The 22,956-nt window shown below is 43.5% G+C and overlaps 1 protein-coding gene across 7 annotated transcripts in view; it reads right to left on the bottom strand.

The window, feature by feature from the left end:
• Positions 1-22,956, bottom strand: part of LOC129707644 (nuclear receptor subfamily 2 group C member 1-A-like) — a 65,730-nt gene that overhangs the window by 4,749 nt on the left and 38,025 nt on the right. For 3 of the 7 annotated variants that reach the window (XM_055652782.1, XM_055652781.1, XM_055652787.1), the window contains 3 exons: positions 20,723-20,898; positions 12,775-12,912; positions 11,082-11,187 (listed from right to left, as the gene is read on the bottom strand). In XM_055652782.1, the coding sequence (XP_055508757.1) occupies positions 11,082-11,187; positions 12,775-12,912; positions 20,723-20,898 (420 nt within the window). The remainder of the gene's footprint in view (positions 1-11,081; positions 11,188-12,774; positions 12,913-20,722; positions 20,899-22,956) is intronic. The other 4 variants (XM_055652785.1, XM_055652784.1, XM_055652783.1 and 1 more) reach the window with 3 other exon arrangements.

Genomic DNA, 22,956 nt, shown 5'->3' with positions numbered 1-22,956 from the left:
CTCACTGTGATGGAAAGCAATAAAGTCTAATCTTCTTCCTTCATTTTTCTCCCGCAGTCGGGTCAGTCGAACCATCCGTTGGAGCGATCGAAGCTCCCGTGTCAGGGCGATCAAAGCTCCTGCGGTTTGGTTCCCGAAGTCGGTCTCTGACTTGAGACCGCGAGCTCCACGATGTTAACGTCCGCAGGCACCCATGGTAGAGCTCAGAGGTCGATCGCTGGCAAAGGGATTGTGAGCTCCTAGATGTTAAAGTCCCGCAGCTCCCGCGGTGGAGCTCTTGAAGTCGGTCTCCAGCAAAGGCCGACAACTCCTCGATTGTGCGGACAGAGATACGATACGGAAATAAATCGCATCTCCGTCGAGGTAAGAGATTAGAAAAAGTTTCCCCCAACCCCCGCCCTCACTTAAAAACAAGCTAAAGAACACTAAAAACATACATTTACACGCACACCCACTACCCTTTGTGTGTAAAAGTTAACGCTTGGATTCCTATTAAATCTTTTCCCTGTCACCTTCACCTTAAATCTATGTCCTCTGGTCCTTGATTCACCTACTCTGGGCAAGAGAGTCCGAGTGCATCTACCTGATCTATTCCACTCATGATTTTACACACCTCTATAAGATCACTCCTCATCCTCCTGCGCTCCAGGGAATAGTGTCCCAGCCCACTCAACCTCTCCCAATAGCTCACACCCTCTAGTCCTGGCAGCATCCTTGTAAATCTTCTCTGTACCCTTTCTAGCTTGACAACATCTTTCCTACAACATGGTGCCCAGAACGGAACACAATACTCCAAAGGCAGTCTCACAAACATTTTATACCACTGCCACATAACCTCCCAACTTCTATACTCAATATTCTGACTGATGAAGGCCAATGTACCAAAGGCCTTTTTGACCACCTTATCTACCTGCCACTTGACCCGAGTAGACCCAAGTTGGTTAAGAAGGTTCAACTGTTGGGTATAAATGCAGGAATAGCAAGATGGATTCAACAGTGGCTGAATGGGAGAAGCCAGAGGGTAATGGTGGATGGCTGTTTATCGGGTTGGAGGCAGGTGACTAGTGGGGTGCCTCAGGGATCTGTGTTGGGTCCTTTGTTGTTTGTCATGTACATCAATGATCTGGATGAAGGTGTGGTAAATTGGATTAGTAAGTATGCAGATGATACCAAGATAGGGGGTGTTGTGGATAATGAAGAGGATTTCCAAAGTCTACAGAGTGATTTAGGCCATTTGGAAAAATGGGCTGAAAGATGGCAGATGGAGTTTAATGCTGATAAATGTGAGGTGCTACACCTTGGCAGGACAAATCAAAATAGGACGTACATGGTAAATGGTAGGGAATTGAAGAATACAGTTGAACAGAGGGATCTGGGTATAACCGTGCATAGTTCCTTGAAGGTGGAATCTCATATAGATAGGGTGGTAAAGAAAGCTTTTGGTATGCTAGCCTTTATAAATCAGAGCATTGAGTATAGAAGCTGGGATGTAATGTTAAAATTGTACAAGGCATTGGTGAGACCAAATCTGGAGTATGGTGTACAATTTTGGTCGCCCAATTATAGGAAGGATGTCAACAAAATAGAGAGAGTACAGAGGAGATTTACTAGAATGTTGCCTGGGTTTCAACAACTAAGTTACAGAGATAGGTTGAATAAGTTAGGTCTTTATTCTCTGGAGCGCAGAAGGTTAAGGGGGGACCTGATAGAGGTCTTTAAAATGATGAGAGGGATAGACAGAGTTGATGTGGACAAGCTTTTCCCTTTGAGAATAGGGAAGATTCAAACAAGAGGACATGACTTCAGAATTAAGGGACAGAAGTTTAGGGGTAATATGAGGGGGAACTTCTTTACGCAGAGAGTGGTGGCAGTGTGGAATGAGCTCCCAGTGGAAGTGGTGGAGGCAGGTTCATTGGTATCATTTAAAAATAAATTGGATAGGCATATGGATGAGAAGGGAATGGAGGGTTATGGTACGAGTGCAGGCAGGTGGGACTAAGGGGAAAAAAATTTGTTCGGCATGGACTTGTAGGGCCGAGATGGCCTGTTTCCGTGCTGTAATTGTTATATGGTTATATGGTTATAAACCAAACCCAAGTAGTAATCTTGAACTGAAGCAAGTTTCTCCCTATTGTATGTGTCTCTCTGGTTACAAAGATTAACTATTCCTTTTTAAAAAGTATATGTGGCAACGGACTATATTTAAACAAAAGAATCACCAGTCTTCCTAGCTTTTCCTCATGTCACAAAAATACTTGGATCTATTCTTTAGTGGCCCATATTGCCATTAATGACACAGACATCCATTCATCAGAGTTTGACCACCCGTCTAATTTGAATCTACTGACCACTCTCCCCTCTATGCCATCACTCATAGATCAGCAGCAAACTTTGAAACATGGGTTCTCTATAGTAGTATTTATCTCATAAATATAATGATGTAGAAGTGCCCAACACAGATCCTCTCCTTTCTATTTCGGTTTGCATCCATTATCCCACCCTACATTAGTATTCAACTGTTTCTCACCCCGGCTAATAATTTGCCTTTGATTTCACGGACTTGCATGTAGTTCCTGAAGGCATTTAAGAAGATTTCACGTGTAATTTGGCTACATATAGTCCATTAATTCTCGCATTTAATTTGGTTTGTTCAGCATGAACAATCTTTAACAAAACCATATTAGCTTTCTCTAATCAGCTATAACTTCTCAAAGTGTTTGCCCGTCTATTTTTAGACTGCATCATTTCCCCAGCAGTTTTGTTTGTAATTTTTGTGCGTAAGGGGAATGAAGATAATTGGAAAATTTATGGCTAAACCATCGACAAATTCCAATACCTTTTCCCTCTAGTTTAGTTTAGAGATACAGCACGTAAACAGGCCCTTCAGCCCACCGAGTCCGTGCCGACTAGCACACTAACACTATCCTACACTACGAATTATTTTTACATATATACCAAGCCAATTTTACCTCAAAACCTGTACGTCTTTGTACTGTGGGAGGAAACCAAAGTTCTCAGAGAAAATTTGATTTGAGTATAGGAGCAGGTAGGTTCTACTGCAGTTGTACAGGGTCTTGGTGAGACCACACCTGGAGTATTGCGTAGTTTTGGTCTCCTAATCTGAGGAAAGACATTCTTGCCATAGAGGGAGTACAGAGAAGGTTCACCAGACTGATTCCTGGGATGTCAGGAGTTTCATATGAAGAAAGACTGGATAGACTCGGCTTGTACTCGCTAGAATTTAGAAGATTGAGGGGGGGGGTCTTATAGAAACGTACAAAATTCTTAAGGGGTTAGACAGGCTAGATGCAGGAAGATTGTTCCCGATGTTGGGGAAGTCCAGAACAAAGGGTCATAGTTTAAGGATAAGGGGGAAATCTTTTAGGACCGAGATGAGAAAAACATTTTTCACACAGAGAGTGGTGAATCTCTGGAATTCTCTGCCACAGAAGGTAGTTGAGGCCAGTTCATTGGCTATATTTAAAAGGGAGTTAGATGTGGCCCTTGTGGCTAAAGGGATCAGGGGGTATGGAGAGAAGGCAGGTACAGGATACTGAGTTGGATGATCAGCCATGATCATATTGAATGGCGGTGCAGGCTCGAAGGGCCGAATGGCCTACTCCTGCAACTATTTTCTATGGTTCTATGTTTCTAAAACCCATGTGGCCACAGGGAGAATGTACAAACTTCGTACAGACAAGCACCCGGAATCAGGATCGAACCTGGGTCTCTGGCGCTGTGAGGCAGCAACTCTACCGCAGCGCCACTGTGCCGCCCTTATACAATCACAAAGTCCTGGTGTTTTGTCGATCTTTAACAACGCTAGCAAATTACTCGCTTAATGTTAGCTTTAGTAATTTCCAGATATTCATTTATTTGTCAGATCTGGTACCTTATCCTATTAAATAATTAATCAGGTTTTTTACGTCATAATTCTGAACCCATTTTGGCCTTAATTTTTGCAACTGAAGAAGTATCTTCATCTGGTTTTAAGGGTCCAAATTTCTTAGACCAGCTCTTTTCCTTCTGATAACCCCTCACACATATACCCACCAGAAAAATTGAACAGATGTCAGGTCATTGATCGATTGATCTTATTTAAATAGACACCCAAAAGGCGTTTGAAGAAGTCCATCATAAAAGACTACCAGGGACAGTTAAAATGTATGAAATTGAGGAAAAACTATTGAGCAGTTAGGAAATAGACAACCAGCAGGAAAGAGGCAGATAATCAAATTGGCAGAACATAATTTGAAGCTTAGTATAAACATCGGTATTGGAACATTAACAATTCACTGCACTTGTAAATGAAAACTAGACTAAGTGGGACCCGTTGGGTCCCAGCTTCACACGGGAGGGCTGGTCCCCCAATGCAATATTCAACCTCTCCACCAATTCCAATATACACACTCACACACTCATACGCCCTCCACTTCACACACGCACTCATACACCCTCCACTTCACACACGCACACACACTCTCACTCACTCACACACACACTCACACACACATACACCCACGCAGACAGACTCATATACACCCACACACACACATACACTCACTCACACACACGTAGCCTCTCCCTCGCGATCTTGCAGAGCAACTGACTCACGTCCAGGCATCCGGGGTTTTATAGTCCTGCCCCCCCCCCCCCCCCCCCCCCCCCCCCGGAAGGAGCGTTACCTTCATCCCGGTGATTGACAGGCGGGAGGGCCAATCAGCTGACCGCAAGGTTTTTTTTTAAAACACTCCTAACTTTTATATTTTTCATCGATGGGAAAAATCCTCGGGGCTGGCTCAGCAGAGGAGGACTGTGAGTAAAATGGCCAAAAATCACAGCGTTACAGGATAGTGATTTTTCTAAAATCAATATACAGCGCAGACAGGAAGTGGTCAAGATGAGACTTTTAATTACATAGATGAAGAGAAGATAGAAAGCCAGATATCCAAGTTTCCAAATGCCACAAAAACAGTTGGCATTATGAGCAGTGTATTTCTTGGAAGTATAAAATCACAAAATGATATTGGCAGATTAAGCAAATGGGAATGAATGGACAATGTATTTCAAAGCAAACAAATGTGCAGTCATCGAGTTAAAGGCAAGGGTAGACTTCTAACTAAATGAAAAAACCTGAAGGCAATATGGTTCAAGGGCCCTTTGTAATCTGTGCATGACTCAAAACAACATCATGGATAAGTACAGAAAATAATCAAAATGTCTAACAGGACCTTGGTCCTTGTTTCTAGAAAATCAGAATCAGGTTTATCAGACTATTAAAAATAAATTAAATTAAAAATAAATTGGAACTTCATTGCTGGATCTACCACAGAGAGGTCTTGAACTACGCTGTTCTTTGCTATCCAAATGAAATAGAAAATTACAATCCCATTTTACTGGTTTCACTACACTTCTCTCAATTTATTAATTCAGACTTTAAGATGAGGTTTATGTTTAGTTTTGTTTATTGTCACGTGTACCGAGGTACGGTCGACGTTAATGAGAGTTGATGGGGACATGCCGAACTTGCTCATCCGTGGAAGGAAGCAGGAGGGTTGGTGTGCATTCTTGGCCATCTCTTCGACGTGGCTAGTCCAGGACAAGATGATGGTGATATTTACTCCTAGGATCTTGAAGTTCTCAACCATCTCCACTTTGGCACTGTCAATGTATACCAGGGTATGAGTTCTTCGTTTCCTGAAGACTATTATTAACATCATCTCCTTTGTCTTGCTGACACTGAGAGAAAGGTTGTTGTCTCGACACCAGGGCATGAGGTTCTCAATCTAATCTCATCAATATTTGATATCCAGCCCACAATGGTGGTGTCGTCCGCGGATTTGTAAATTGAATTGGATTTGTACTTGGTTCCAATGTCATAGGTGTACAAGGAGTAAAGAAGGAGGATAACATATCCTTGCGAGCATCAGAGCACCAGAGTTGAGGATTATGGTAGAGGATGATTTCTCCCCTACCCTCAATGATTGTGGTCTGTTGGTCAGGATGTCGAGGATCCAGTTGCAGAGGGGAGTGCTGACACTGAGTTCCATGAGTTTGGTGAACGAGTTTGGATGGAATAATGGTATTAAAAGCAGAGCTGTAATCTATGAATAGAAGTCTGACGTAGGAGACCCTCTTATCCAGGTGTTCCAGGGATGTGTGTTGGGCCAGGTGGATGGCATCAGCTGTGGACCTGTTGTGAACTGCAGTGGATCAAGGCTGTTTGGTAGACTGGATTTAAAGCGTTCCACCACCTGCTTCTCAAAGCACTTATTTGGAAAATCAGCTTTGAAATTTGTCTCTAGTAACAACAGCTGGACCTAAATGCATGAGTGCATTAAATAAATGCATATGCTGTGGTTATTGTACTGATACAGAAGATTCGGTTACACGTTGCATATGGTTGTTTTGCCAGAAGGAACAATTTAAAATTGATTCTTTTTCACTGGCAATTTTGTCTGGACTTCAAATATAAATGCCTGAATGTTGCTGTTGATTTATCTTGTTAATCTAAACCAATATTGCCATTATATATATTGAATAATTCAAACCAAATGTATCGAAGTAAAGAATTGAGAGTTGGTGGGACACAGCATTTAGTTGAGTTTTGTTTATTGTGTACCAAGTGAAAAGCTTTTGATGTGTGCTAACCAGTCAGCGAAAAGACAACACAATGATTACAATCAACCCATCCCCAGTGTACAGATACAGGATAAAGGGAATAAAGCTTAGTGCAGGATGAAGTCCAGTAGAGTCTGATTAAAGATAGTCTGATGGTCTCCAGTGAGATAGATAGTAGCTCTCTAGTTGTTGATATTATAGTTCAGTTAAAATATTCAGTATGAAACATGGTCCCTAGAACTGAAATGAGATGTTGGGTCAGTATCACAAATGGGCAGAGCCTACTTGAGATAATGACAAACACCAGCAACCAAAGACAAAAAAACGTCCAGGCGGTGTAATTCAGTGCCACACTACAGCAATCCACACTGTTACCCTAAGGCAGCATTGTCAAATGAAGGTGTAAAGAGAATGCAATGAGCAGGTTAATCTGGAACATGCGGAGGATCACGTACAACTGCATGAATTTTGTTTTCTTTGACCACTTTTGCTTTTAAAACTGCTAATATAGCAAAATCGATTGTCATGTGAAGTTGGTTATCTTGGTGTAGTGTTGGTGTATGAAGGGGAAGTCTTGTTATAAGCCTTTGGTCTTGTCCGAAGGCATAGTCCATGCCAGGAACACTGGAATGAGCACTCCAGACCAGCTGTCGTTCAAGTGGAATCCCCAATGGGTAGAAGAGCCTGCGACTTGCTGCTTTACCTTACTTTAAATGTTTTGCTGAATGTTTCCCTTTTGTTTATAAATTAGTTACAGCTATGTTGTCCCTCTCTCTTCACTGATGGGCCAAACATAAAAGTACTGTGGCCCAGATAGGTTGGATTTTAACAGCGTTATAAAAGACACGCAGATATTAATGAATTAAACCAGGACAAACAAAATTTGGTGGCCACTCTTGCGTTGTCTGAGGAACCGTGGAAGCTTCAGTATGACAAGTTAAGATAGCTGCGCAGTACAAGGACCTTTGAAGATCCTGTGATGAACAGCACGAGGTTCTTGATAGTCACCCAATGACTTACAGCTAGCTATAGCCTAGAGCACAGGGTTTTTGATCGTCATTCTTACTAAAAATTGAATACAAATAAAGGATTGAATAGCATGCAGTTTTATTTGTATTAGTGTTTATTTGTATTTGTGTTAATGTTTTCGAGAATGTATTGTGATCGATGATATGAAATTAGAAAGTGCGCACCATTTCAAGGGTCACAGATCTGTGTAAAAGCTGAGTGTTGTGAGTGGAATTTCAGAGTAGTATGGTAACTGGGACTGTGCTGCTCTCCTTGAGCACAAGAAAATAAAGTGTGTGTGGAAAACCAACGCACGTTGTTAGAGTCCAGTTGATCGGTAACGGCAGAACTAAATGTAGCTCTAACAGAGGAAGTGGGGGGGGGAGTGGGGGGTGGGGGGTAAAACAGCTCGGGGACGAGCAGAAGGTAGAGCACAAACTATCATTGACTGTAGATTATGCCAATACCGGTCAATGCAGCCTGATCCTATCTTCCAGCCTACAACTCTATTCACCTTTTTAGTACAGTAGACCTTTGCTATAACGCTTTGAATTCCCAGCCACAGAGGGCAGTGGAGGCCAAATTACTGGATGGATTTAAGAGAGAGTCAGATAGAGCTCTGGGGGCTAGTGGAATCAAGGGATATGGGGAGAAGGCAGGTACGGGTTATTGATTGGGGACGATCAGCCATGATCACAATGAATGGCGGTGCTGGCTCGAAGGGCCGAATGGCTTCCTCCTGCACCTATTTTCTATGTCTCTATGTTTCTAACGGACCATGGGGGTTGGGGCATTTGTTTTTGCCGATTGTCCACTATAATCGAGTGAGGGAGGGTAAATATTAACTAGTTTAATCCAAGGCTGGTTGGGAAGATTGTAGTTTGTAAACATGGTGAGAGTTTCTGCATCCATCCAACCATTATCTCAATGCAGCAAGTTCTGGACCCCCTTGGTCTCAGCCCTCTGGGTTTAAAAGAGACATCGCATTTTCCCTCTAATATTTCTACCATTAAATGTACGCTCCTTGTTTTATGAGCTGGACACACTTGTATCTCCATACTTCGTTAATGACCCCCCCTCAGCCTCCTCAGAAACCAAGGAGCTGTTCCAACAAAAACAATTTGTTCAGCCTCCCTGCAGCATTATGTAAAAATGCATTTTCCAAAGGACAAAGTTGTCTCAAAAAAGCAACGGTCAGATTTTGCTAATCGTGACCACATAGCTCGACAATGATGCTGTCATGTAATATGCGATCACAGGCTCAATGGCCATCAAAGAGAATTAACACTTTCAAGGGAGATTTTGAAGAACTGCATGCGAAACTCAGCAAAAATAGGATGGCAAGTGAAGTGTGCAATCCAGCCTGAAGCTCTACTGAAATTGGGCACATTAGTTATGGAGTTTAGATTAGTTTAGTTTGGAGATACAGCGCAGAAACAGGCCCTTTGGCCCACCGAGTCCACGCTGACCAGCGATCCACCAGCCATTCCTGCACTATCGTACACACTAGGGACAAATTTTAAAAACATTTTTACCATGCTAATTAACCTACAAACCTGCACGTCTTTGGAGTGTGGGAGGAAACCGAAGCCAGGATCAAACCCGGTTCTCTGGCACTGACAGCAACTCTACCGCTGTGCCTTAGCTGTTGGCTCTTTCAGAGGCAGCTCATCAAATATTTAGCCTTGCTGTGTCACTTGTCACTCCGAGGTAAACAGAGAAAAACAAACACACGATGTAATATCATGATGGCGTATCTCAGCGGATCAGGAAATATCTCTGGAGAACAAGGATCGCTGATGTTTCGGGTCGGGACCCTTCTTCAGACTGTCACAACTATTTGGCTGATGGGCAGAGTGATCCCTTAAGGTTGTTGAGAAATGGAAAAACTAATTGGAGCTGGTGCAATCTGGTTATGCCACACATTTTCCAGAAGAGCCACAAAATAATTGTTGGACTACACATTGTGCAAAACAAAACAAAACAAAATCCTGGAGTAATTCAGCAGAACAGCTAGCATCTATGGTGGAAATACATAGGCGACGTTTTGGGTCCCAACCTATTTCAGACTGATTGTAGTAGGGGGGGGGAGAAAGCTGGAAAAGAGAGGTGGGGGCAGGGCGAAGCCTGCCAAATGATAGGCAAATATAGGTGGGGGAGAGGGGGTTGATTGCCATATTGGGTGGAGTGAGTGACAAGGGCTAGAGGTGAAAAGGAGACAAAATGGTGTCAGATAAGGAAAGAAGAGTGAAATGTGAAGCCAGAGAGAGGACATATGGGCAGAAGGGGACAAGGGGAGGGGAGAAAAGTGGTGGGAAAATGTGTGTGTGGGAAACGGGAGTGGGCATGGGAAAGAGAATGGGAAGAAGTATTTCTTGAAATTTGGGAGTTCATTGTTCATAATGATGGATTGTAAGCTCCTCAAGACTAGGAGGTGCTGTTCCTCCAGTTTCTGTGTCTTCACTCTGGCAATGGATGTGGCCAAGGACAGAAATGTTCCTGTCCAAAAGACGTTTAGATGCTGTTGTTGCACCTGCCTCAACTACTACTTCTGGCAGCTTGTTCCATATAACTACCACCTTCCATGTGAAAAAGTTGCCCCTCACGTACCTTGTTAAATCTTCCCCCTCTCACCTTAAACCTACGTCCTCTGGTTCTTAATTACCCTGCCCTGAGAATTAGTCTCAGGGCGTTCACCCGATCTGTTCCCCTCATGCACCAAGGAATAAAGTCCTTGCTTGCCCAACGTCTCCCTATAAGCCAAGACCATGAATCCTGGCCACACCCCTGTAAATCTTTTATGCATGCTTTTTAGTTTAATGGCATCTTTCCTATAGCAGGGTGATCAAGAATGAACACCCTGTGTAGTCGTCCTACTAGTTCCACTGTTCACATCCCTGTATCCCTTCGTTATCACATCGTCCCCAGCCAACAATGGGCCATTGTGGGCTCCGCCCTTCCTTGGTCATGTTTTGCAGGCCCTGATTTGTTCTGGCCTTTTCCTACCCCCCCCCCCCCCCCCCCCCCCCCCCCCCCCCCTTACGGGGATGAGTTACTCCAGCATTTTGTGTCTCTCTTCGGTGTAAACCAGCACCTGCAGTTCCATCCTACACAATACTCCAAATGTGGCTTCACCAATTCTTGTACAACTGTAACATAATGCGCCAACTTTTATACTCCGTTCCCTGACTGATGAAGAGAGACTGATGAAGAACAGCAGACCAAAAGTTTTTGTTACCACCCTATCGACCTGCAACGCCAGTTTCGTTCGTTTTATGCTCCCCCTAAAAGATATACCAAATGTAGCACCACTTTCCAGTGTACCCAAATAATTCTGCAGAATGTGACCAACATTAAGTGGCATATCAGGCAATCCGAGAAATACGTTTGACATGCCTCTAGCACATCCAAATCATGCTTCAATTAAGCTGTAAAAACAAATGTCCTCATACCTGTAAGAATCATCTGGGTAGGCTTTTGCTTCATAATCCTGGAGTTCCATATATGCCTTCTCTTGAAACTTATCAATTTGTGCAGCATTAATTAGGCCTGGGTGGTCTAAGAAAGTCAAATGAAAGATGCTTAGATTGTTGCACAGAATTTATATTCTAGAGGAATATTATAATCATCTCTTTTTTGTGGTTGCAATAACAATCAAGCAACCACAACTATTCACAACCATTACATCTTGGACCTGATGTTTGAGTAAAAGTGAAGTTACTCATAGATTTCATAATCACACAGTGTGAAAACAGGCCCTTAAGTCCACCTTGCCTACACAGACCAATGCGTCTCATCCATACTAGTCCCACCTACCCGCGTTTGGCCCGCATCCCTCCAAACCTGTCTAAATGTTTCATAAACTTTGGGATAGTCCCTGCCTCGACTAGCTCCTTTGTGTGAAAAATGTTACCCCTAACGTTCCTATTAAATCTTCCCATCCCTCACCTTAAACCTGTGTCCTCTGGTTCTCGATTCAACTACTCTGGCCAACAGACTCTGTGTGTCTACCCAATCTCATGAATGTGTCCACCTCTATAAGATCACCACGCAACTTCCTGCGCTCCAAGGAATGACTATCAGTGATTCCTTCTTCCACAGGATTTCCTGAAGTCCACACAGATGGTGCTTTGGTGGACAAATATTTAAATCAGGGCAACTTGAAGGCGTATAGTCAGATATCACGGGGATGAGACTAAACAAATATTTTCCCCACACACACAGCTTAAAATAAGCCATGAGAAGTGTGGTAAAGTTCAAACAGGTTTGAGAAAGTCACACTCTTTGTTTGCTCATGTTGTTTCGTTTATTTTAGAGATACAGCACGGAAACAAGCCCTTCAGCCCATCGAGTCCCCGCCGACCAGCGATCCCTGCACACCAGAGACAATTTCCATTTTTACCAAAGCTAATGAGCCTACAAATATGTACATCTTTGGAGTGTGGGAGGAAACCGGAACACCCGGAGAAACCCCACGCAGGTCACGGGGAGAACGCACAAATTCCACAGCATTAAAACATAGAAAATAGGTGCAGGAGTATGCCATTCGGCCCTTAATAAGCATGATAACATCCAAGTAAGCTCTGAACTAGATAGGCTTGGGGGCACTGGCTTTGTCTTTTTGCACTATCATATTCAATATGATCATGGCTGATCATTCAACTCAGTATCCTGTACCTGCCTTCTCTCCATACCCCCTGATCCCTTTCGCCACAAGTGCCACATCTAACTCCCTCTTAAATATAGCCAATGAACTGGCCTCAACTACCTTCTGTGGCAGAGAATTCCAGAGATTCACCACTCTCTGTGTGAAAAATGTTTTCCTCATCTCGGTCCTAAAGGAATTCCCCCTTATCCTTAAACTGTGACCCCTTGTCCTGGACTTCCCCAACATCGGGAACAATCTTCCTGCATCTAGCCTGTCAAACCCCTTAAGAATTTTGTAAGTTTCTATAAGATCCTCCCTCAATCTTCTAAATTCTAGCGAGTACACGCCGAGTCTATCCAGTCTTTCTTCATATGAAAGTCCTGATATCCCAGCAGCCGTGGTCAGGATGGAACCCGAGTCTCTGGTGCTGTAAGGCAGCAACTCTACCGCTGCGCCACCCTATACATCTTGCCTGTACACATTTCAGCGTTCCTCACCTGGACTAAAGAGTACGATTGCTTTCAGGTAGGCGTACTCGTATCCATCCAGAGTTAGTTTGACCATGCTGTTGCAGAACTCCTGCAGCTTCCAGATGTGTTCCATCACCACTTTCACTCGATCTGCCGACAATTTATCTGTTTATTAAATAAACAAAAATCATCACGACGCAACCTCCAAATAGACTGGTTCAACAGAAACAAGTCATCGTGTTGCAAATACTTTACACGGTTTACAGGAGTCGCTGCCTCAAAAAGCAGCCGGCATCATCAGAGACCTACACCACCCTGGCCACACTCTTATGTCACTCCTGCCATCGGGAAGATATAAGAGCCTGGAAACTGTAACATCCAGGATCAGGATCAGCTTCTTCCCTCCAGCCATCAAGTTATAAAGCACGATAACATCCAAGTAAGCTAGGAACTAGATAGGCTTGAGGGGCACTGGCTTTGTCTTTTTGCACTATCATTGTTTGTTTGTTATGTGTTAGTATATTGTTCACAGAGCACTATCTTTACATATTCTGTCATGCTGCTGCAGGGAAGAATTTAATTGTTGTGTTGGGACATGTGACGATAAAACACTCTTGACAATACAACGATACTGAACCACTGCACATTTTGTCGTCAGCCTAATTTATCCATTTCCGCCACCCCTTCTGATTATGCTGCTCCACAGAGACGAAACGTCTTTTGTGAACTGCTCTTGCATTTCCTCAAGTGTTCTTTTGCATCCTCACAACTTAAGGTGGGCGCTCCCAGTCCGGTAAAACATGCCAAAAGTTTACAATAGGACACTGGACGCTAATCCTACCCCGTTGCTGAATACCTTCCAGTAATTGAAATAATAAATGGACAATTATATTTATTCATTCATGCGAGTGAAGACTAATTTGCTGCACAGCTCTCCCACAGTTTAACAAAGGGCTTTTGGTTCCTAAAGAACCATTTGTTGTGCAAATATTTATGTTGCAATAGGTACAGTGATCCCTTTTATTTGTGTGGGGAATACCAGCTGCCGTGGACGGTGAGAAGAGAAGTCAGGAGCTAGTCAATCCCCTCCCGGAAAGGATGCAGCAAATCAAAAGCACACCATGCTAGTTTGATGAGCTGAAGCATACAGATCATCGAGAGGCAACTGTGGCCAGATAGAAGAACACAGATGGAATCCTCCCCCTCCCGTGTCATTTAAAATAGTGTTTAAGAAGGAACTGCAGATGCTGGAAAATCAAAGGTACACAAAAATGCTGGAGAAATTCAGTGGGTGCAGCAGCATCGATGGAGCGAAGGAAATAGGCAACGTTTCGGGCCCCGAAACGTTGTCTATTTCCTTCGCTCCATAGATGCTGTTGCACCCACTGAGTTTCTCCAGCATTTTTGTGTACCTGCATTTAAAATAGCAAATATATTTAACAGATTCCTTCCTGTTAACTCTGTCAAAAAGACTTACAATGTTAAGGATCTACAGTGTCCTCCATAATGTTTGGGACAAAGACACAACAGTCATTTATTTGCCTCTGTACTCTGTACAATTTGAGATTTGTAATTTAAAAAAATCACATGGGGTTAAAATGCAGAGTCAGATGTTATTAAAGGCCATTTTTATATATTTTGGTTTCATCATGTAGAAATTACAGCTGTGTTTATACATAGTTCCCCCATTTCAGTGCACCATAATGTTTGGGACACATGGCTTCACAGGCGTTTGTTATTGCTCAGGTGTGTTTAATTGCCTCCTTAATGCAGGTATAACAGAGCTCTCAGCACCTAGTCTTTCCTCTAGACTTTTCATCACCTTTGGAAACTTTTATTGCTGTTTATCAACATGAGGACCAAAATTGTGCCAATGAAAGTCAAATAAGCCATTATGAGACTGAGAAACAAGAATAAAACTGTTAGATATCAGCCAAAATTAGGCTTACCAAAATCAACTGTTTGGAATATCATTAAGAAGAAAGAGAACACTGGTGAGTTTATTAATCTCAAAGGGACTGGCAGGCCAAGGAAGACCTCGACAGCTGATGACAGAAGAATTCTCTCTATAATAACGAAAAATCCCCAAACACCTGTCCGACAGATCAGAAACACTCTTCAGGAGTCGGGTGTGGATTTGTGAATGACCACTGTCTGCAGAAGAGTTCATGAACAGTAATACAGAGGCTACACTACAAGATGCAAACCACTGGTTAGCCGCAAAAATAGGATGGCCTGGTTATAGTTTGCCAAGATGTACTTAAAAGAGCAACCACCGTTCTGGAAAAGGGTCTTGTGGACAGATGAGATGAAGATTAACTTATATCAGAGTGATGGCAAGAGCAAAGTATGGAAGAGAGAAGGAACTGCCCAAGATCCAAAGCATACCACCTCCTCTGTGAAACACTATGGTGGGGATGTTAACGTTGTCCGGCCTCAAAACATTGTCCGGCGGTTCATTCTACAGCAAGACAATGATCCCAGGTGACTTTTCAGGTCAGGATCCTTCTTCAAACTGATTCAGCTGCGAGTTCAAAGTCCCATAATAGCAAGCCGTGTAACTGAATTTCACATAATTGGAGCCTGAGCCAGAAAAGTATCTTTAAGGAAACGGGACCAGCAACAATCACAGCTGGTTGATGGAACCTCCTGGGCGGCAGCAGTAGTGTTGCAGCCTTACAGCGCCAGAGACCCAGGTTCAATCCTGACTACGGGTGCTGTTTGTACGTTCTCCCTGTGACCATGTGGGCTCCAGTTTCCTCCCACATTCCAAAGATGTGCAGGTTTGTAGGTTAATTGGCTTCTGTAAATTGTCCCTAGAAAGTAGAATAGAACTAGTGTATGAGCTAATTGTTGGGACGGTGCAGACTCGGTGGGCCAAAGGCCACAGTTCCACGCTGTATCTTGAAACTAAACTAAAACTAAACTGAGTTGAGATTTATTTTGGGGCGATCAGGTGTGATGTGGAGTTTCAGCTCTCCACCAGGTAAAGACACGGGCTTCTCAAATCATACACAAATGGCCTCTAACTTTATTATAATCCTCCTTGTCCCAAACTATCCCACCTGCAAAGTGCCGGAGGAACTCGGCAGGTCAGGCAGCATCTGTGGAGGTAATGGGCAGGCAACACTTCAGACATGGTGTAGGGGAGAAAGCTGGAAATGAAAGGTGGGAGTGGGGCTGAAACTTGGCAAGTGATAGCTGGATACAGGCGAGGAAGGGGGTCACAATTCGCAAATGCGTGGAGATAATGAGAAGGAAGCAAAAGGGTGTCAGGTAGGGGAAGACGAAGATGTGAAACGTGATGATGATGGCAAGGATAAGAGTGGAAGGGGATGGAGAAAGGAAAAGAAAATATGGGACTTGGGGATGGAAAGAAGGTTACGGGAGGGGGAGAAAGGAGAAATATGGCTGGGGTGGTGGGAGAGATGGGTGGGGCATGGAGTGGTGTGGTGGGGCAGGGGGAAGAGTGAGGGGATGAGGGTGGGGGGGGGGGGAGGATTACTTGAAATTGGAGAATTCAATGCTCATACATTGGACTGTAAGTTACCCAAGTGGAATATGAAGTGCTATTCTTCCACTTTGTATGTGGCATCACGCTGGCAATGGAGAAGGCCAAGAACAGAAAGGTCAGTTTAGGATAGAAAAGAGAGCAAAAATAGTTGGCAACCGTGAGATCCAGCAGGCCTTGTTGGCCAGAGGACAAATGTTTGATGAAATGGTTGTCTAGTCAATACTTGATCTCTCCGATGAAGGAGGCCACATCGGGGGCACTGAATGCAATAGAAGAGGTTGGAGGAGGTGAGTGTGAAATTCTGTCTCATCTCAAAGGGTTGTTTGTGGTCCCTGGATGGAACTGAGAGATGAGGTCATAGTCATACTGCGCGAAACAGGCCCTTTGGCCCAACTTGCCGATGCCAACCAAGATGCTCCATCTATTCTAGTCATCTATTCTAGGCCCACTTAACTACATTTAGCAATTATCCCTTTAAACCTTTCCCATCCATATATCTGTCTATGTCTTTAAATATTAAACAGTACTAGCCTCAACTACTTCCTCGGGCAGTACGCTCCATGTACACACTGTATTAAATAATTGCCCCTCGGGTTCTTATTAAATCTTTTCCCTTGCACTTTAAACGTTTCCTCTGGTTATTGATTCCCCTACTCTTCACCCTAGGGTCTTCTACACATTGTCTGAGGAAACAATCCAGAACGCATTTGACAAATTCCACCTAGTCTAAGCCCTTGACACTGTAGCAGTCCCAGTCTATATTGGGAAAGTTAAAATCCTCTACTGTGACAACCCTATTAGTCTTGCAGCTTCCTGGCAGATTTGTTCTTCTAATTCCCATCAACTGTTTGGAGGCCTATAATCCATTCCCAACAAGGTGTTCATCCCTTTTTTTATTCCTCAGCTTCACCCATATCGTCTCACTGGACGAACCATCAGTAATGTTAATCTCAGACTACTGGCGTGACATTCTCCTTCCTCAATAAAGCACCCCGCCTCTTCTACTCCCACCTTTATCTCACCTATAGCATCTAGACCAAGAGTTCAAGAGAGTTTTATTGTCGTGTCCCTGATAAGACAATTAAATTCTTGCTTTGCTTTAGCACACCAGAACATAGTAGACACGAATACTGAACAGATCAGTGTGTCCATATACCATTGCATAAATATATACACACACATGAATAATTAAACTGATAAAGTGCAAATAAACAGATTATTGGCTATTAATGTTCAGAGTTTTGTCCGAGCGAGATTAATAGCCTGATGGCTGTGGGGAAGTAGCTATTCCTGAACCTGGTCGTTGTCGTCTTCAGGCTCCTGTACCTTCTACCTGAAGGTAGTGGGGAGATGAGTGTGTGGCCCGGATAGTGTGGGTCCTTGATGATGCTGCCACCCTTTTTGTTCAGCTGCCGTGGAACATTAAGCCAGTCCCTATCTTAGCTGGAATCCTGCAATGGCTACAATGTCCCTGTGGCACATACCATACATACCCCAATTCAAAATAAATGCTATTCAGTCCAACAGACCTTCCTTGCTCCCTGCTGTGTTTGTACCTATCCGGTTCAGTGAACTTTCTTTCATCACCTTCCATACCGACTTCCATCCTTAACACCCGCCTCAGTCCGGCATTGGATCCCACATCCCTGCCAATGCCCCTTATGATTTTATAAACCTCCATATGGGGTCAAATAAACCCTCCAAACCTGTCCTATCCATGCATCTAACTAACTGTTCCTTAAACGTTGCGATAGTCCCAGCCTCAACTACCTCCTCCGCCAGCACGTTCCATACACCCACCACCCTCTGTGTGGAAAAGTTACCCCTCAGAATCCTATTAAATCTTTTTCTCTTCAGCTTAAACCTATGATTCTCGATTCCCCTGTTCTGGGCAAGAGTCTCTGTGCGTCTACCCGATCTATTCCTCTCATGATTTTATACACCTCCATAAGATCACTCCTAGGAATGGAGTCCCACCCCAGCATGCTCAACCTCTCCCCATAGCTCAGGCCCTCGAGTCCTGGCAACATCCTCGTAAATCTTCACTGTGTCCTTTCCAGTTTAACAACATGCTTCCTACAACAGGGCGCTCAAAACTGAGCACAACACTCTAAAATTTCACTGGAGACATGGGTGAAGGTTCCATCCACAACAGGCGGGGGTGGGACAAGATGATGATACGACCACAGCGACATCTCGGATGACCTCGAGTGGAAAGCCTAATTTTTGCTGCCTGACCCGCTGAGTTCCTCCAGCACTTTGTGTTTTGCACATAATTTCAGCATCTGCATTTTCTTGTAAATGCCGCCTTTCTTGAATCTTTTAATTTTTTCAAACACCTCTATAAGATCAGCCCTTAAACTGCTAGAGGGAAAGACAATCCTAATCTGCTCTTTTAACAAAACCATTTCAACTCTGTTATCATTCAAGCATGCACAATGCTCAGAAATAAATCCTGTCTCCAGCATTAAGTATAAATGTAGTATAGCCTCAACCCATTATCATTTCTCTCACTTCAAGATGAAAGGCATTTGTCGTTTCAAATTATTTTTCATGAGCTATGTATACCCGTTTCATGATTCACACCTTCTCACTGCTCATAATGCCAATGATTTTTTTTTGTCCCAAATGGATGACACCAAATTTGCAAACTGAATTCAATCTGCCAGTTTTACCATTATTCTGTGGCAATGGCACAATCCTGCTAGGACAAGTTTGGAGGCATATGGACCAAGCGCAGGCAGGTGGGACTAGTGTAGCAGGGACAAGTTTGCTGGTGTGGGCAAGTTGGGCCGAAGGGCCTGCTTCCACACTGTATCACTCTATGACAAGTAGCAATTTACAGAGGCCAATTAACGTACAAACCCGCATGTCTTTGGGATGTGGGAGGAAACCCACGTGGTCACAGGGAGAATGTGCTAACTCCACACATGGGAAGACCCGAGCCCCTGGTGCTGTGAGGCAGCTGCTCTAGCGGCTGTGCCTCTGTGCTGCCCACAAGGTTTGCATCCCAGTGCAGATCCTTGGTCAACTCTACAGGTCAGACAGTGCCATTTGAAATATATATCCATATGTGTCCATCACCTCTATTTCATAAATAATTCCCTGCCTATGCTAATGAAACTGCCTCAAAATCCATGCAGCCGTACTTCTTATGTGCATTCTGTGGAAATGTATTGATTGTGTTCAGAAGTACACACAAGTGGCATGCACAGGTGCAATTATGTGCCAGATTAGTGACCTCCTCTAAAATAACAAGATGACTTCAGACATCCACTTCAACGGAACAATTCCTAAACCAAGTGATTGTTGGGAGGTGGCGATTATAGGATCTACATTTTTTTCTATTATCATTTGTCTACAGTAGTCTCATTTAAAAAAATATCCTTTAATATTAAATCGAAAAATTCTCTCCTTTTTGTTTATTCATATCTATTTCTTTATTCTCTTCCTGTACCAAGAGGTTTAGTTTAGTTTAATTTAGAGATACAGCGTGGAAACAGACGCTTCGGACCACCGAGTCCGTGCCACCCGGTGGTCACCCTGTGCACTTGCACTATCGTACACACTAGGGACAATTTAACAACTTACAGAAGCCAATTAACCTACAAACCTGTGCGTCACGGGAGGAAACCAGAGCATCTGGAGAAAACCCACGTGTTCACGGGGAGAACGTACAAAATCCGTACAGACAGCACCCGTAGTCAGGATCGAACCCGGGTCTCTGGTGCTGTAAGGCAGAAACTCTACTGCTGCGCCACCGTGCCTGAAGACTATAGTGGTCTCATTATTTTTTTCCCCAATTTCCTTTAATATTAAATCTAATGTTTTCCTCTCCATTTTTGTTCTATTCATATCGATTCCATTATTCTCTTCCTGTACTGAGAGATTGGATGCAATTATTTGTAATGTGTCACTTACGTTTTATCAATTACGTCTCCAGGGGCCTAAATCACCGCTCACCACTTCCATTCTTCTAAAAACTTTAGAAATGTCTCTTATAACTCACACAAGATTTTTAAATGGTATATTTAAAATTCCTATTGCCATATTAATTCCCCTCTCTAGTTGATGCTGTCTCCCAGCTTTGATTTCCACTACTCTTTACATTTATAATCCCAGATACACCATCATACATTTCGAAGACAAACTTTTTCATTTCTTGTACCACCCGATGGTACAGCATTGCAGTGCTGACGTGGGGACTATTAGTTCATGGCATAGCACCAGAACTCACACATGCATTACAGGATTTTATAGGGAGCATATATACATGTTTTGTAACTGCGAGGTACAAAACTGCAAAGTATGCATGCATTACCAATCAGAGCAGCATTTTAAATGCCACCTTAATCTATCATATCACATTTCACAGCCGGCACAACGACATTGCTTAACGGCACAGCATATCACAGCACACACATGCTCTACAATTCTATGATACAGCATTTCAGAACACACATGAATCAACCGTTTGAAGATTAGCTCCCTGCCAACCTTGCTGGAGACTTGTTTGTAGGTGGTTTACGATTGCTGTGAGTATGGTCGATAAATTCATCACTTGGGAACACTGGGCAAGACCAAGTGTAAAGAGTTCATTCCAACAAGCGCGTACCAAAGCTGTATTATTGTCCGGCCTGTGGAAAAAGATAAGCATGTTTTAATTCTTAGTCCTCATTAAAATTGTGATACTGAAAGAACATTATATCATAAATAAACTTCGGTGTGAATCGCAATGAATCGGTGTTTACGAAGGAACCGCAGATGCTGGTTTAAATCGAAGACAGACACAAAATGCTGGAGTAACTCAGCGGGACAGGCAGCATCTCTGGACAGAAGGAATAGGTGACGATTCGGGTCGAGACCCTTCTTCAAACTGACGTCAGGGGAGTGGGTGGTGCATAGATAAGGAAGTGTGTAGATAAGGACGTGTAAAGTGTGAAAACAGGACAAAGGGAATAGAGATCAAGGAAAATGTAGAATAGATCATTGTTAGTTGGGAGAAGGTAACAACAAAGCAAACAGAGATAAAATGTAGTCGGAGACTGTAAGACTGGTCGGTGAACTCGGAAGGGGTAGGGGATGGAGCAAGAGTGAAAGCAAGGGTTACTTTAAGATAGGGAAGTCAGTGTTCATACCGCTGGGGTGTAAACTGCCCAAGCGAAATACGAGGTGCTGTTTCTCCAATTTGCGCTGGGCCTCACTCTGACAATGGAGGAGGCCCAGGACAGAAAGGTCAGTGTGGGAATGGGAGGGGGAGTTGAAGTGTTTAGCAACCGGGAGATCAGGTAGGTTTAGGCAGACTGAGTGGAGGTGTTCAGCGAAATGATCTGTGCTTGATCTCGCCGATGTACAGAGGGAGTTCCTGTCTGACCAATTTGCATTTTTCCAAGGAGATACCAATAAGTACACATGAGAGCAATGTAACTGAGAGAGTATACATGTACTTCTGTGAGTTCTTTAATAAGTTCCCACATGCAAAACTGGTCCACAGGGTTAGAAACATTGGGAGCCAAGCTAAGTTGCCAAATTGGATCCAAAATTGGCTAGGAAATAGGGGGCAAGTTGCTTTTGTGACAGGAAGCAAATTTGAGTAGTGCAGGGACCTTTACTGTTTGTTACAATCATAAAAGCAGTATGATTTGGATGATATGAAAAATGGTTGTGTTGTTGGTAGTGAGGAGGGTAGTCTTAGGCTAGACAGAGTCATAGTGATACATCGTGGAAACAGGCCTTTTGGTCCACCTTGCCCACACCGGCCAACATGTTTCCAGCTACACTGGTCCCACCTGTCAGCATTTGGTGCATATCCCTCCAAACCTGTCCTATCCATGTACCTGTCTAACTGCTTCTTAAATATTGGGATAGTCCCTGCCTCAACTACCTCTTGTGGCAGCTTGTTCCATGCACCCACCACCCTTTGTGTGAAAAAGTTACCCCTCAGATTCCCATTAAATCTTTTCTCCTTCACCTTGAACATATGTCCTCTGGTCACACTATAATTAATTAATTTCTAAGACGGGCAGAACAATGGCAGATCAAATGTAATCTTGGCAAGTATAGTTTGGGAGGAGTAACAAGGCTCGGACATATAAATTGATCAATCGGGCATTAGAGAGCACACGTCGTTCCTGGGTAACAAATTGGCTGTGTTTTTATGTTGAGTTTGCCATGTTGGGAAATCAACAAAATTCATGATATAGTAAGCATACTACCTAAGTATGGTAATGAAAGGCAGCAAAAATAACACGACTCATAACAATCAACAATGAGAGAGAGAGAGAGCGAGAGAGAGAGAGAGAGAGAGAGAGAGAGAGAGAGGAATGTAGTTCTACAGGACGAAACGGATGTACGTACCAGAGTTCTTTAACATAATAACATTATAGGAACTCAAGTGTATGTACGGATGTCTATGAATTGGGCATTTGTAACCAGGGACTGTCTGGTGTACCAAAAACAACCTGGTACTCAACCCATCAAAGACAAAAGAACTGGTCGTTGACTTCAGGAGGAAGAGGAGAGAGGAACCTGCTCCCTTATACATCAAAGGAGACATGGTGGAGAGAGTCACTGGCTTTAAGTTCCTGGGAATAAACATCTCCCAGGACCTCAAATGGCAAATGAACACCGTCACTCTCGTGAAGAAGTCACATCAGCGGCTGTATTTCCTGAGGTCTCTGCGGAGAGCAAACGTC

This window comes from Leucoraja erinacea, chromosome 22 (genome assembly GCF_028641065.1).
Source record: "Leucoraja erinacea ecotype New England chromosome 22, Leri_hhj_1, whole genome shotgun sequence".
In the NCBI taxonomy this organism is placed as follows: domain Eukaryota; kingdom Metazoa; phylum Chordata; class Chondrichthyes; order Rajiformes; family Rajidae; genus Leucoraja; species Leucoraja erinaceus.
This window is presented reverse-complemented; position numbering and strand designations above follow the sequence as displayed.